The 17041-nt window shown below is 39.5% G+C and overlaps 1 protein-coding gene across 1 annotated transcript; it reads right to left on the bottom strand.

Annotated features, from left to right (window-relative positions):
* Positions 1-5119: 5119 nt before the first annotated feature.
* LOC125508880 (sulfate transporter 4.1, chloroplastic) lies at positions 5120-15334 on the bottom strand. Its single transcript, XM_048673677.2, has 18 exons — positions 15015-15334; positions 14604-14924; positions 13447-13495; positions 13138-13339; positions 11724-11892; positions 10914-10979; positions 10715-10822; positions 9960-10067; positions 9824-9889; positions 8509-8569; positions 8236-8363; positions 7187-7228; positions 6774-6890; positions 6648-6699; positions 6241-6379; positions 6040-6125; positions 5815-5891; positions 5120-5696 (listed from the first exon to the last, which is right to left on the bottom strand). Exons 2-18 carry the CDS (start codon positions 14907-14909, stop codon positions 5394-5396), a joined length of 2079 nt encoding a protein of 692 aa, XP_048529634.2. The 5' UTR covers positions 14910-14924; positions 15015-15334; the 3' UTR covers positions 5120-5393.
* Between the last annotated feature and the right edge of the window lie 1707 nt (positions 15335-17041).

The following is a 17041-nucleotide window of genomic DNA, read 5'->3' as shown; positions in this document are numbered from 1 at the left end:
GTTCAATTCTTCAGGCAGCAATTTTGTATTGTCTTCCATGTGAGAAATAAATCGAATTTATCTTTACAAAATACATGAGAAACGAATACAATTGCTATATTCCCAAGTTGTTAAGCATGTTTGGTTTGGTTATACATTGTGTAATGTGCTGCTCAGTTAACGTTTGATTCATTTGTGTTGTGGTGTTTAGTTAACTGTTTGGTTCAATTCCGCAATGCGATATTCAATAGTTGTGGGTGCATTCTATTATTGTATATCATGTGAGGAATAAATTAAATTTGGTTGTAGTAAATACATGAGAAACAAATACAATTGCTATATTTCCAAGTTGTTAAGCATGCTTGGTCTGGTTAACTATCTGATCTTCTATTAGGAGTATGTTATATTGTGCAATGTGGTGCTCAGTTAATGTTTGGTTCACTTGTTGTGGTGTTTAGTTAACTGCTTGGTTCAATTCTGCAATGCGATGTCCAATTGTCGTGGGTAGAATCTTGTATTGTTGTGCATGTGATGAATAAATTGAATTTGGCTGCACTTAATACATGAGAAACATATACAAGTGTTATATTTTCTAATTCTTAGTTATGCTTGGTTCGGATAAATGGATTTTCCATGTGGCTTGAATTAATCTGATGAATCTGCAATGTGCTTATTTTTCATCAACATATTTTACTAATAGCATGTGAACCCTTACTTAACCTGATGACTAACTATCTTATATGTGTTGCAGGGAAACAATGGGAAGCACTGAGGTTTACAATCGAGGTTAGCACGTGCATGGTCCATTGTCTAACGGCACATTATTGTGCAATTGCAGGAACCATTCTAATATTTAGGCATTTAACAATTTGGTCTTGCACATGTAGGTCCTGCTATCAGAGGTTTTGACCCACTGTTTGACCCTTTTTGCATATTAGGAAATGAGTTGTCCATGAATATCAATCAAGTCAAGAAACTCAGAAAGATTGTTAGGATAAAGAAATTAGCGGCAAAAAACAACAAGATTTTTGTCTGCACAATGAAGAAGACATCAGTTCACTACAAGATGGTACTAACTATTATGCCTTGCCTTTTTTTATTCCTTTGCCCCATTTCCAATATAGAGAAGATGTTTATGCACATCCTTGTTTCCAGGCCTTTCCAAAGTAGTTCACTGATGATTACCTCTCAAACCACCTCTATGGTCAGGAGGCGAGGAAGGTTTTCATACAACACCCACGGTTCAATATTGAAATATTCCTGAAGAGGATGAAGGACGGACGGTCAATCATCCACAGGCACTGGCCTAAAGTTGTAAAGACCTTAAACATGAATGAAGGCTCAATATCTGCCTTCTGCTTCAGCAGTTTTCCAGATGAGATGCATCTGTCTATATACCGTCTATGATGCTAATTTCAAAAGGTTCTACATGTTCCATGTGAAACTTGGTGTTGGTGCAGTTGTGTAATGGGGTAGCTGAGTGCTGAAACTATATCATGTTGTACTTAGATGTATTTAAATTATGAAATCATGCTTCCTTAATATGGAAATGAAATATATTATGTGCTCAATATGAATGTCAGTTAGATTAATAAATAGATTATTAATAATAGGGAAATTAGCCTGCTAATGGCGAATTAGCCTGCTAATTGGGTTTTGCTATTGCAAACGGTTATTCAGAAAATACCATGGGCAATGATCTCAGACAACGCACACAGTTTCTAGGAATAAACCGTGTTGGATCAATGAAAAATCGCACACGACCTTCTCTTGAAAACTGTTTGCGTTAGGCCACCTTGCGCAAACGTTTACCACATAAAAACTGTGTGCGATGGACAGTCTTTGCCACACAATTTCTTCTACGCACCGTGTGTGATATATTCAATAACGCAAACGATAAAATTGTTAATATCGTGTGCAATGGCAACGCTATCACAATTTAACGGGGAAAATTGTGTGTGATATACCTATGAACGGAAATATTTTCCTTGCAGCGACTGTGTGGGATGTACATACGAACGAAAACGTTTAGCGGGGACTGACTGTGTGGGATGTACTTGCGACCGGAAACAATTTCGCCTGTATAATTGTATTTTTTTAGCTCTACTTTACATATTTCCGTATTTGAGCGCTCGTCGGTCGCACACGAACTCATTTTGCCAAGCGTGTGTGCCAGGAGGGCATATCCCTGACGGTTTCTGGGTCGTGTGGGAAGGACCCCCTATCACCATCACTCACTAGGCGACGGTTCCAAATGCCATCGCGGAAAAGGGTTAAAAACCGTTTATATAGCACCGACGCGTACCAGTGTTGGTTTAAATTAATTTAGGGCTAAGTAAGCTTTTAGATGTTAGTGAGTCAAATTATCCTATCTTAAGTTAAGTGAACTGCTGAAGTTATGTTGTCTGCCTATCTGAAGTTTGTCAGTCATTATTTTGTCTCATGTGCATCATCCAGATTTGGAACATTGCTACTTCTAGATTTGGAACAAGCAACGTTTGCTACTTCCATTTCTACCCAAATAAGGAAGTATCAAAACAAGATTGCTATCTACTAAAGATATTTAATGTAGTGTCTCAGTAAACAATCTATAAGATGGATTGTTTTTCTGATGACAAGAACAATCTATGCTTTGAAGATAATAATTTCAAATGGCAAAATGTTGGCAGAAGAAGCAATGATACTATAGTCTTCATATTACTTGATAGATCATCCATTACAACCATAACAAAATAAATTCATTACAACCATACTAACAGGAGCAACTATGCCACTTGATCATGCAGCCAAACCAAAATAAAGCCATTACAACCTTACCAAACAAAGGCTTTTGGTCTGCTTAACTAAGGGCTACTTCACCTAAAACACCTATTCATCTATCAACACTTCAGTTGTTCATAATTAAGATGAAACACGGCACATAAAGCACCATAACACTAGCCATCACCAGCTTCAGCACTAGAAGGATCTCTCTACCCAATCCAAGCAGCACAGTAGCTTGCTGCTTGGTAGAAACGTTCTGCTCACTAGGGCTGCCAAAATTAACTCTGCTTGCAATGCCTCTTCCAGCTATGCCTCTTCCACTTATGCTTCTTCCTTCCATTGATTCACTCCTCTTCCTCTCAAGTTCTCCCCCCTGTCCTCTGCTGCACCTATTGCATCAATAGCAGCATCACCAATAAGAACCCTAGTTGCAACCAGATGCTCCACATATTCTAGCTCCCAGCGCCAGACATCACATGTGACCTAGGAATGAAAAAAATGCATCTTTACTTTATAGAGCAAACAGATCGGCCAAAGCAAGGCCATGTCTTGTTAAATAGGCCAAAATTAAACTACTGAACAACTTAACAGGGCATGAATCATAGCAAGCAGTAGCTAGAACCATATGTGATTGAAACTATACTAGGCATGGTCATCATCGGAGCGAACAAATCAAGCACACATCATCGTCAACCAGGACACACCTACAAACCAAATAGAATGGCAAACAAAATGACCATGCCACACTTACAGAGTGCTTGCTGCACTTGTAGAAAACCCAACCATCGTGCTCATCGGTGCTAGAGCGGTAGAATTTCACGGCGTCGCCACAATCGGGGAAATCGGTCAAAGGCACGGAAACTAAGCGGCCAAACAGTCTAGAGCGGATGGAGCTCGAAGATGACATGAGGATGATGTCGCCGGCGGCGGGAGTGGCTGCATGCGGCGACAATCGTTGTGGCGGCAGTGCCTAGCTACGGCGACGGATTTGGGAACTAGGGTTGGTGGAGAGGAGAGTGGGGGGGAGCGAGGGGATGTGGTCTGGTCCAACCAGGGGTGGGTGGGGTTTTAGTTCTCACGATTTTGCAAAAAAAAACCTCGGCTCCCCGCGTATTCCAGCTGTTGCGACGACGTGGCCAGTCAGCGCCCAAGTGGATCTAGTGGACCAATGCCAAATTAGTAGATATGTACACAAAACCATATTTGGGACTGTAGGTGAACCTCTTTGATGAATTGAGGCACCGTATTTCGGGTATTTTGAAGTACGGGTACTAAAAGTGAGCTCTAGCTCAAGTTTGGGGACCATGGGTGAATTTTTCTTAATTGTAAAACATGCTCCGACATCAGCTGCCCAAGTTATCTATCTCTTCTCAACATAAAACAAAGGTTAACTTTATTTCACGAGCTCCAGCGTACTCTGATTGTTCAGTTAGAGTGTGTTTGGTAGGGTGCATGAGCTCAAACGTTCCCTATAGAACCCACTTTTGACTGTTTGGCAGGGTGTATGGCTCACCTTGACTATGCCATCTCATGCAAAAATGCCTCTCGACCATGCTGAGTCGAGCACGCCCAGATAGGGTGCATGGAGGTAGCCATGCTCGCCCCAACCCTCAAAAAATGTTCGGAATTTCAAATTTTGTTTCAATTCTCAAAAAATGTCCAGAATTTTAAAATCAGTTTACATTTTCAAAAAATAATTCTTAAAAAAGTTTGGATTTTCAAATTTTGTTTAAATTTGTAAAAAAATGTTTAGAATTTCAAATATTGTTTAAATTTTCAAAAAAGGCTAAAAAATTAAAATAAATTTTAAATTCTTAAAAAATGTTCAAAGTATCAAATTTTGTATAAATTTTCAAAAAAGGAATTCCAAAATGTTTTAGATTTTTTTAAAAATGTTCATATTTTAAAATTTTGTTTAAATTTCAGAAAAATGTTCAGAATTTTAAAATTTGTTTGAATTTTTGAAAAATCGGGGTCTAAATACATGCAAGCTACCAAATAAAGTCTCACCTGAATATCTCAGCACATACATCACTACCAAATAACAACAAATGCATATACTCAACATGTCTACAGTTAGTATGTCTCAAAGGTGAACAACAATGCTATTGTAGGAACTGCTACCAAACACACCCTTAGACCCTGATTGGATTGGCGTTTCACGGCGCAATACCCCTGTAAATTATACAGACCTTCGTCGGTCATTTTTCTTTCGAACTCAAAATCAAGTGTGACCGGTATTATACACCTGTAAAATAAATACAGATGTATAAAAATACTCTCATGCCAAGCGCGGCCTTAGGAATCCCAAACCTGCGAGGGATATGGAGGGGATATGGACAGGAATCGACCACAGAACTGAAACAGCAGCAGCATATACATTCATCATTTTTTTCTCTTGCAAGAATCTCAAATTTTCACGGTAGCCAGATCGCTACCCCGTGGAGTTGTGATACAGATTACATTGTTATTATACAGATAACTGGTGACTCGACAAGAGATGCTACTGACGTATCTACACTGTATTTTTACAACACAGTCCTAAATTCCCACTCTATTAACAACAAAACAAGGGAGAACTGACTAATTACATCCTTAATTTTTTTTCCTGAACAGTCTATATGCATATACAACAACACAAATACAATTGGCTACACAAGGTTTTGGCGCAGCAACGACTGGGCCTCGTCACCGGCGCTCCCATTCCCGTCTTGTGCTTGCCAGAGGTTCCTCAGGAAGCCATACCGCTGCTGCGCCTTGGGAGACTCAGTCAAGTTCCCAGACGCCTGTGGGGATAACTTGATGGCATTCGACGATGAGCTCTGCACATGCTGGAGGCATACTTGCACCGCGTCGTGCACTCGGACGAAACACCACCCTGCGCCAATCATGTCGATGATGCCCGCTCTTGACAGCAGTAGATGCACCTGCCGGTTAGGGTTCGCTATAGCAATCTGCAATCAATCAAAAAGCCTCCAAGGGTTTGAAATGCTAGCTCCACACAGGCATCTTTACTATTTCTTTTCATGGAGTACTGAACTAGCGAATAGAAGAACTGCTGAGAGTAAGAACCTGGATGTCGCGTGCTTTGTATTCTTGGTGCAGGTCCTTGAGAGCTTGAACAGCGCTCGAGTCGATGTACGTAACAGCTGCATGCCAATAAAATTCCATCATTTTAGTCCATTCATCTAGGTAGTTTGACAAGTACAATTGAGATTCTTTTTATGAGATAATTAGTTGCAGGCAGCAGTGTTGTCTGCGCCATGTAAACATTGCAACAGAAAATAAAGGGCTTACGAGACATTTCGAGGATCACAAAATACACCCTTCCAACATCAGGTCCCCGGTTTGAATTTGGGAGTTTGAGCTCATACTCACGCAACCTGATAAAGGATTTTGGTTAAACTTGCATCTTTTTTTTTTGGAAAGGTTAAACTGGCAACAGGCTAACAAAGAATCTTAATGAGACAAACTGCTTAAACAGATGAAGAGATTGACCTGTCTTTTATGTAACTTATATTAGCAAAGTAGATTGGCGCATCAACACGGACAACAACAATCCCGTTGTATGTATAAGCCTCAGGGTATTGCAATGTATTCCTGTACACAGTGGTGCCAGGCAAACGGCCCAAAACAGCTGTAGATGGGCCATAAAACCTATTAAATATATACTGCAGACCAGACTCAAAGTCAAACCAAGCAATAAAAACCCTTGACAAAAAAACAATTGAAAACAATGGCAAAGATCATTCAAACTCTCCAGTGAAGAAATACTAGTAGATCAAAGGTCCAATAGAAGAGCATGGTGAGACACAAGGGTGGTTGCTGACTTTGAGAAATAATGATGTGTTGTTATCAAGCAGATTGTAAGTGCTCATCATGTCTAGTTTAGTACAATTACTTACCTATATGCGGATTTGCCGATTCATGGATTACAAATGCCAGCGAGAACCCGACCTACAAAGGAAAGTGCTACCATCAAATAAATGATTCTTCTCCATACTAAATCTGAAAATTTTCCATGTACTTACCCCAACAAGGACACCAATCTCAATGCCAAAAGTTAAGGTTGTAACAAACGTCATCGCCCACAGAAAGAAATCCTTCTTATCAATACCCCACAGGAAGATGGCCTCTTCATAATCTACCTAAATACAGTCCCAATATCCATGAGAAATTAGGTGCGAAATGATTTAAATCAATACAAAAATGAACCGTTAGAAGAAAGAGAGCTCAATAAAGAACTGAGATGGCAAATTAGAGCAGAAACCGTACGCTGTAATTTGGAAAGAAATAAACATAGCTTTATTTATTGGGAAAAGGTACTACATTGCCAGCGCAGCAGGCAACCAGAAGTTAATGATTGCCTGCTGACAATGTAGTACAAATAATTAAAAACAGTGGTTCACAGTATGTACAAATATGAGTATTTAGATGTCCTTACCAGGCCAGTGACAGCAGAAATCACAATGGCAGCCAATGCACACTGGGAAAAATGAGATGAAAACGTAAGTAAGCATATAGCACTTAGATCTCGTTAAGCACAGGTATACTATGACGCAGATATACATTTTATTTGGAAAGAAATCGAAGACATGTTTGCCAATAAACTTTGTTAGTCCATTTTAAAAAAGTGGACCTTAACAAATTCTATTTCTGCATAGTGGTACATTCTAACAAACAAGATTGTGCAATTAATTTGTCTCTTAAGAGTTTCAACTTAAACATGATAAATTGCAAATATTTGTTTGTAACCTTTTTATACACCTGATGTATATAAATTTGATCTAGTAAATCTGCAAATGCCTTAAACTTGATCTCTTCTTTTTTGCAAGAAAAGTAAAACTGTGAAATAATATACACCACAGATACAAGGCTTATGATGCATGCTTAATTCTACCAGAATTTTACAAGAACAGTTCATTTCCAGCAGGAAATTTTGGAAAATATGAGCATTCCAAATAGGTTCTAAAGGTATACTAATCAAGGGCCTTTAGGTATAGTGATTAGTGATATGATGGATCATATCTAATCTATATTGTTCATATCATTAATAGTTTAAAAACAAAAAAATGCAAATGTTAAACTCAAACATGACTCTTGTTTTTGCGAGGAAATTCACACTTGGAACTCAAATTGTGAAATAAATATACACCACCGATATAAGGCTTGTATTGCGAAAGCTTAATTTTGCCTAAATTTACAATAACAGTTTGATTCCAGCAGGAAATTTTAGAAAAATTTACCATTAAATAGGTTCTACAAGATACAGTTAGCAAGGGCCTTAAGATATAGTGAAATTATGCATCACATTTAATCTATACTGATGTATATCATCAATGGAAGAAAGGCGTACAGAACAGCAACATGCAAAGAAGGTGCCCAGATGGAGAACTCCATTGAGCAATCCAACAATAGTTACTTAGTGAGTATTATCATGCCAAAATAAACTGAAGGAGTGCTACCAAACAAACAACACACTGGTAATCTTGCCTGAGGTATATCAGTAAATAATGGTGTCATAAACAAGAGAGCACTGCAAATTATTATGCCCATTATGATTCCTGACAATCCAGTCTTTGCCCCACTTTCATGATTCACAGCAGACCTAGAAAAGGAGCCTGCATGGACATCCATTGATAATCATCAGCTTTCTAAAGCCTAGCGAGTAACTAAGCATCGTGATTTTCACGTAAAGAATAGAGTAGAAATGAAGATAAATGAAGTAGCACAGATATTTTCCATTAAATATGATTAATATTCTACCTGTAGCAGGATATGCAGAGAAGAATGAACCGCATATATTTGATAGGCCAAGGCCAAATAACTGTAACAAAGGAAAACTTCATCAGAAGAGTTGATTTTTAACAATGAGAGTATTAGTTAGAAATAATGAAAACTGCTACATGCAATGCATAAATTATTTTGTATATTCCTGTAAACAAAAAATGTTCTGCAACGATGCTACACTAGTGATCCAAACGGTCTTATATTTGTTTACAGAGGGAGTACATTCCAAGATACATGAGGTCCTAGAAAAATATGCAGTCAACTTTTCCATATTTGACAACTAATTTTGTTAGGTAGAAATTGTACCATTAGGCTTGTGATGAAAAATCAAACCGTGGTGTATCATTCCCACATCACTTCAGAGTTGTTTAATAACTGACCGAGACATCCATCCTCTGGAAACAATAATCACTAGTTAAAACTCCCAGTGTTACCATCTAGAACAGGCATCTTGATCACCACGGAACATTATCATTTAGCGGGGGCGTGTGTGGTGGTGTGTGTTTAGTGGTAGGGGGGTGTTTTTTGCCCCTTCCTTTTTTTCTCTCTAAATGAAATGAAGCGCACCTCTCCTGCGTTTTTGAGAGAGAAAAAATCCCAATTTGAAAGTGTGAGGTAACTGGAATAGAAACTAGGAAGAAAGGGACCTAAATCATCTTGTTTGATTCTTCGCAAATGACATCATCACTAAAATTTTATGATAAGTAGGAGCTTCCAAAAAAAATACTTATAGGCTTTAGCTATGCATGCAAAAGAATTACAGTCTACTACTAGCAAGGACAAGATTATTTGCTTCATTGAATTGAGGTGCTGCTCCTTGTATCTGCAAAATTCATGTTAAGATTTTTTTTTGGCAAGACAGAGTTTGGTAGGTGATCTGGTGGTGCATAATCCCATCACAGTTTAGAGGTGGCAGCAGATCAGATGGTTGGTGTGACCCCAAGGTGAACATCTTATATTATTACAATATCTCTATAATTGGTAGGATATGATTTGTTATCTCGTCTTGCCGATCTCTAGGCCCTCAAGTCTCACACCTCTGTTTATACTTGCCCTTGAGGCTCAATACACCCTCCATTACGCAATATTCACAATCTTACAGAATAAAATATCATCACCAACTAGTTTCTATGAGCAAATATATTACATGTACAGAGATGTTGTGCATGGAACCCATTATTTAATTACACAAGATGACAAAAAAAATAGGACTGCATTTGACGAACAAATGTGAACAGCTTGTACCAACAAAAACTAATTATTAGTCAGTGGTTTATGGCAGCATATATACCTCTTTATTGGAGTCCAACTCATAACCATTCTTCGCAGCTAACGCTTTAGCGATCCCAACAGACTCCTAAAATTATATACTGCATATTTAGTGGTCACTAACAAAAGTAAAAAAAAAATTATAGAACATGCTTTACCAAAATGGCAACACCAGTGATAAGTATTGCTGTTGGCATTAGGGACATCAGATGTTCAAATCCTCGAGGAATGGAGAAACTGGGAAGGCCTTGCGGTATTTCACCTACCTAGGCACTCAAGAAACAGAGGATAACTTGTGATGTAGTTTTCCATCATAATGTGTTATAAAAGTAAATTTAACTTGATAAAATAAAAATACTCCCTCCGTCCGGAAATACTTGTCATCAAAATGAATAAAAGAGGATGTATCTAGATGTATTTTAGTTCTAGATACATCCCTTTTTGTTCATTTTGATGACAGGTATTTTCGGACGGAGGGTGTATCTACCAGATGTGTGCTTTGCCAAAGTGACAATCAGGTAATCAACATAAGGGTTGATTGTGGCAGTCTGTCACCAGTGACTCGATGAGAACTTATAATGAATGAAAAAAAAAACATTTATCGTAGGCGCACATTTGAATTACAAAATGAAAAAAAAAAACAGAAATAACGCACCTCATATACTATTTTCATGGACTTACACAGAAAACCTTGTATTGCAAAAATATCTGAAGAGTCATCCATAATCATAACATTTAATGATACACACATGCACACAAAAACTCTCCAAAGCCTCAAAGGACACATACGAGTCATCAGAACAAATGTCAAATGAAAAAAATTGCATACCAAGGTACAGGTTTCACAGCTATTTTACTGTTTATGCATAACATCATATAATTCAGGACAACACAATAGAAGGAGCTTACTCACCACTGATATGGCAGGTGGACGGAATATTTTCACAAACAATGTTCCAAGAACAACAGCTGTTAGTGGACCAGAAGCTCTCAGGAAACGTAATTTTTTATTCGTTTTTCCCTGCAAGAATTTAAGATGCCATTAAAAACAATAAACCTAAGAAACATTTTGCAAATGAATAAATGTAATCAATATAGAAATATAAACTTACTAGTTTTTTCATTATTAGAAGAATAACAAGAAACGCTGATCCCATTACAAATGGAGGCCAGGAGAACTGCAAAGCAGCACTGCTTTATTAATATAATGACCATGTAAGCATAAAATACCAGAAATTCGTTATCTGAAAGAGAAATACAAACAGCTTTAATGTATGCACTATGTAGTGTGCCTAATAGAGGTTGATTTATGGAGCCTAATCTGTATGAATGGCAGACCTTGAAACTTAATGTTCACTAGTAAAAAAGAAAGCGATCTTATTTTAAATGTTCAAAGAATCTGGTTTCCGTTATTAAGTCGGTAATTAGAGGTTTAATAGGAAGATAGGTCAAGCAAGAATAGTGAAACATAAAAAAATGAGACGTGATAACTGTATGAAGGTGCTTGTAGGAAGTTATAAACTTCTAACTATCCATGATTTCATCTCAGTGACCCAGTTTACAGTCAACATAGCAGCAGATAGATAGTGTTACATACAGAAACAGATCCAAGTTTTGATGTGGTCAGGTAGGAGAAAAGCTAGATACTTTACAGAACAAGACGCGAATATTATGCCAAAGTTGTACAAATCACAAGCAAATAAAATTGTATGTCTATCTTCGCTTCACCATCAACATTATCTAACTAACTGATGCTCACACATGAACACCCAGGCTATCAAACGATTATCTAGCCATCTGCGTATTATAACACCTGCCAATTTAACATGCTTTGTCTAAGCAGTGTGCATCTAAAGGAAGGCAGGAAAAAGAAGGTTGACAAGGAGGTAACAAATAAGTTTACACGGACAAAGAAATTCCACCTGATCTATTCCAGCAATTATACTCTCAACAAGTGGTATAATTTTGCTGCTTCTTGTAACGCTATAACCCAAGAAATACTTGATTTGGGACAAACCAATTACGATGGCCGAAGCTGTAGTGAATCCAGATATTACAGAATGGCTAATGAAACGAATAAGCCAGCCGAGTCTGTAAAGAAGAAAATAATGAACAGGTTACACAACATCAATGAGAATCAGGCTTATGCCGCTGAGATCTCCCCAGAATCAGGAAGATAGTTAAGCCTGAAGAGACAGGCAAACATGCAGTTAGTCCATCTACTTTGAGAAAAGGAGCATTTTAGTCTGATAAAAGTAGGACTTAAGTGACCATTGTGCAGAATGAGCAATTTAGGCTTCTTCTACCAAAACCAGGATGTGTTCCCTTTCTATTAAAAGGATTATGTCTCTGTACAGAACTACTAGAAGAATACACACTTAGATCACTGGTTGGGTACTTTCGTAAGTCTTAACAAAATAAGTGGGAATCTGATACAACCCATGCACTATCCCAAAAAGATACAAAACAAGTTCAATCTCTGAAGGTCTGATTGTCTGTTTTAGTGTTTTTCCATAAAACTAGTAAAAGTGAGCACTACATGTGAATAGTCCATGATGCAGCACTTGTCTGTTTTTATACCGTGTACTGACGTTAGTATAAGAACATGTTGCTTTGCTTGCTTTTGTACGGGGATTGATAGCTTTTTTGTTTTTTCAGGGCTTGTTGAGCTGTGCCCTCAGCATTAACCCTTTGACTACCTGTCTGTGCTAGACCTTCGTGTGTTTGTATGTTTGAACCTTGTTGGATGTTTGGCTTGGGCAGTTGCTTTATAATATAAAGCGGGGCGAAAGCCTTTTTCGGTACAGGGATTGATATGTCCCTTTTTGCAAAATGACATGACTTCATGTGGACTTGTGCCAAAAAGACAATATAAGGGATATAAACCTAGGGTGTGTTTGCTTTTAGCCCAAGATTTCCATGCAAAATTTTGGCCAAGCTTTTGCTTGCCCATGAGTTGGGTCAACATTGGCAAGAAAAATAAACTAGAGTCGGCAAAGGGACATTGGTAACTATCCAAACAAACACCAAAATTTTGGCCATGACCAAAAATTGGTAGGCTAAACTTTCACCACCATCCAAACATAGACTTAGCGCTTAGGTAAAAACACTGCCAAAAGATATAGTTCAGAAGACAAAGATAATGCAGCTAGCAGGTTAACGTTTGAGCTATGCACATTGTTATGTTACTAATACAATAAGGAAGAGTATAACAGAAAATCTGTATACATGTTTGCATATTTTCTTCTCTACAGGAGGATGTTTAATGCTTCAATATTTCAATTTCTCCTAAATTGATAAACAGGAACACCAACTTTTCTCAGTAAACAGAATTACCTTAGCAATCCCATCAAGCATTCCAATATTCCAACCATGAATGCCAATAATATGGCTAACTCCGTGTAGAGCTCACTAGATGAATTAACTATACCCCCAAGAACATTGGACACTAGCAGAGAAACAAGTGCCACTGGGCCTACTGCTAATTGTCGTGAGGACCCAAAAATCGCGTAGACAAATAGTGGGACAAAGCCTGTGTCTGTTCATCACAATGCAAATAAAAAGAGATGATTTGGATTAACTAGCCGCTCATTTGAAAAGAAAAAAAGGGAAAACAGAGGGGCACTGTTAGACGTAAACACTTACAGAGCCCATAAATTGGGTGAAGCCCAGCGAGCTTTGCATATGACATTGCCTACAACACAGTACAAAGTTGATTATGCTCTAATTTAAGACAAATAAGCAAAGCAGGCGGAGGGTACGAACTCGAAAACAGTTCACATGTCTACAGGATTTTTGTTGCTAATTTGTAAGAAACTAGGGAAAACAACAAGCTATGTGAATAAGTTGAGATGACGTGCTCACTTGTTCTATGAAAATTAGTATGGAGAACCAGTAGGTTCAGCTAATCTAGAAATCTCTGCAACATACCACCATTTTTTTAATAGATCAGTTCAAATAAAATATACAGATACTTACCAAATACAAATCAAAATTTGCAGAGAACACATCAAATAAAATTATAGCACTTTTTCCCTGGTACACTGGAAAATCATGAACACGGGAGTGACTGCCTAATATTTTCCCCATGCACAGGCTGCTATGATCTCATTCGTCCCAACTTAACAAGCCAAACTTTCATGAAGGATCGCGCGCGAAAGAGGACGTGAAAATACTGTGTTCTCTAGCAGGCAAATCAACCTAATTGCTCCAAATACAATTCTGCAACGTGCTAACAGTGGGTGTAGGTGACTAGCCAGTCCAACCAAGTTACACAAATGAAAACTCTGTAATGTTCTAGCACAATGGGTGTGAGCAACTAGCAATTTAAGTAAGCTCCATAGTGGTTAACCTCCCCATCTCACTGAATGCATTACAGATTACAACTCCATTGAGTAACAGTGTTGTTTGAAAACAACTCATATATGAAATCTACAAATTGCTTATAGTAACACTCCCTTGTGCTCAATTAAGCCGTATTTACAACTTCAGATCTCTGAATGAACAGTAACCAAGCTTCAACAGAATACAGTAGCATTTTAGAAGGAGAAAAAATGTAGTAATAGTTTTTGCATGAACTGTCACCAAGCATATTTCAAGGCAAGCAAGAGAGCAACCAATAGGTTTTTTTTCCTGAACTCAAACAACCAATGCGTCAATAAGCTCGATCGGGGGCCAAAGGAATTTTTTAAGTAATATAATCTCAACTGACTTGGTCACTGAAGCATTTTCTGAATAATACTAGTCGATACTGTCAAAGAAATACAGATCTACTACCACAAATGGTCAGAGTAACAGGGTACCTGAGGCACAAGCATGACGCCGACAGTGATGCCGGCGGCGAGGTCGGCCTGGAAGTCCTCCTTCCATCTGTAGCTCCGCATCCACGCCAAGCACGGGAGAGCCGCCTCCGCCCACTCCCACGGCCCCATCGCCCGCGCCCTCTCCATCGCCGCCGACAACGGTGACGGGGAGGAGGAGGCGGCCGCCTCCCGCACAGCCGCATCCAGTGGGTGGCGCAGCGGTATCACCCTCACCGGCCTCCCTGCTCCGTAAACGGCGGCGGTGAGCTCGCCCGAGCTCGCCGACGCGAACGACGACTTCTCCATTGGATTCGAGGATACCTTACAATTGATCAGTTGATCCTTCAGAACAATCATAGAGACATGGACACAAGGGAATCAATGGTAGCGATTTTGAGCTGAGTAGCTCACCGCTGCGCGGGGCAAATCAGGCGAACATCGGCCAGTGGCCACAGCTGCGAAGGCAGGTGGCAGGTGGGAGACCACGGTTGCGCGGCACGCGGTGGAAATGGCTGGGCAGCTGAGGCTGGGAGCTGGATCGGGGAAGGCGCCGCTGCCGGAGTCCGGCGGGAGAGGAGCAGGAGGAGCCGAAGCGGAGGCGGAGGCCGGTGGGGACGCGCGACGAGCCGACGAGGATGTGGGGAGCAAGCGGGGAGTGGCTGTACGCTTCTCCGCGGTATCGACGACCGGATTCGGGAGGGGCGATCGGACGGTCCTACTCAAGCGATGGTTATTCTCTGCGGTCGACCGCCCGTTGATGTAGCCGGACGGGATAGCGGGGCGCGGCGATGTACCTAGACAGCATGTCGGCATGTGTGCATCGCATCGCATTCACTGATTGCTTGTTGCGTGTAGGACAAAAGGGGCCAAGTAAACGGGCGCATTTGGGGTAAGTTTAGTTGACGTGTCTCGATGTAGTATGAAAAACGTGGGAATAATAAATAGTCTAAATTTAGACTACTCGTGATGAAATGTTACCGGTCCATGTTACCACATGCGGAAAGTAACGTATATGGTGTCATGATACAACACTTTATTTATTACTCCCTTCGTCCTGTAATATAAGAGCGTTTTTGACAATAATGTCAAAAACGCTCTTATATTATGGGATAGAGGAAGTAGATTACAGATTCATCTTATCTTGGTATGAGTGATGTTAACCATGGTATGAGTAACTAGCTATGTTACTTAATTCGTCTCTTTCCTCGTGAAGTCATTGCCGCGTAAGCAAATTTATTGAGTTGGGTCCTATGTTACTGTTGAAATTACTCCCACCGTAGACAGTCTCAGGGCATCTCCAATGCTAAATCTCAAAATGGACATGATATCCATTCGCGGGCTGGTTTGGCCCAGTCTGCGGATAATGGTGTAAGAGTCGGCCATCCAACCCTGTTCTCTAAAATTCCCGCCTATTTTTTTTATGTCTGCAAGCTCAAAATAATAGCATATCAAATTTAGATGATTGAAAATATTGAAATGCAACAATAGTTCTAATTTAAATATTCCCTCCATCTAGAATTTGGGACGGAGGTAATATTACAATACAACTAAGTTTACAAATTAAATTAGTTCAAGCTTGAATTCAACTAGCACATATGTTTCCTCGCAAAAAAATCAAGCACATATATATTCTAGTTATCCCCTTTAACCGCCAATAGATGCTCAATCAAATCTTATTTGAGTTGCTCGATGCCAAATTTGTTTATGCATTGGAACAAACTCATCAAATATGGCCGGATTCTGATACAAAAGTTGAATATGATTACCCATGTTCTCAAATTCCAGACCTACACATCATCTTCACTCTCATCCTCAACAATCATGGTGTGCATAATCACACAACATGTCATCACCTTCCACAAGGTCTTTCAGTCCCATTATTTAGTAGGTCCACAAATAACTGCAAGACGGGCCTGGAGCGCTCGAAATGATCTCTCAACATCCTTTCTAGTTCCTTCTTGTCTTTGGGTAAAGTGGGACTTTTCTAACCACGCCCTAAAGGGCAAGCTCCTCCTTTCTAGCTCATTCTTAATGAATGTACTCCATGGAGGATAGATACCATCAACCAGATAGTAGCCCATTAACAGTATAGTTGCAAGGAGGGGCTTGCCCTTCAGTCAGCCTAGCAAACAATGGAGACCGATGCAAGACATTGATGCCATTACGAGACACGCACATATCAAAGAAAATATGCCAAATTCAGTGGTCCTGTGATGCAACTGCTTCAAGAATGATGGTGAGTTTCTTAGCATGGCCCTGATATTGCCCTTGTAGAGCATTTGGACAGTTTTTCCATCTCTAGTGCAAAGAGATCTGAGCAAACTTGGCCACCCTCTTACTACAAACATTGCCAAGAGCCTATGGGTGTCTACGATAGCTGGTTCCCTCAAGTACTGAGGTCCAAAACACTTCTCAAGAGCCTCTTGGTGTTTGCGACA

The sequence above is a fragment of the Triticum urartu genome, chromosome 5A (assembly GCF_056163025.1).
Source record: "Triticum urartu cultivar PI428250 chromosome 5A, HENAU_Tu73, whole genome shotgun sequence".
In the NCBI taxonomy this organism is placed as follows: Eukaryota; Viridiplantae; Streptophyta; class Magnoliopsida; order Poales; family Poaceae; genus Triticum; species Triticum urartu.
The sequence above is the reverse complement of the archived record's forward strand: the minus strand, read 5'-3'. Positions and strand labels throughout refer to the sequence as shown.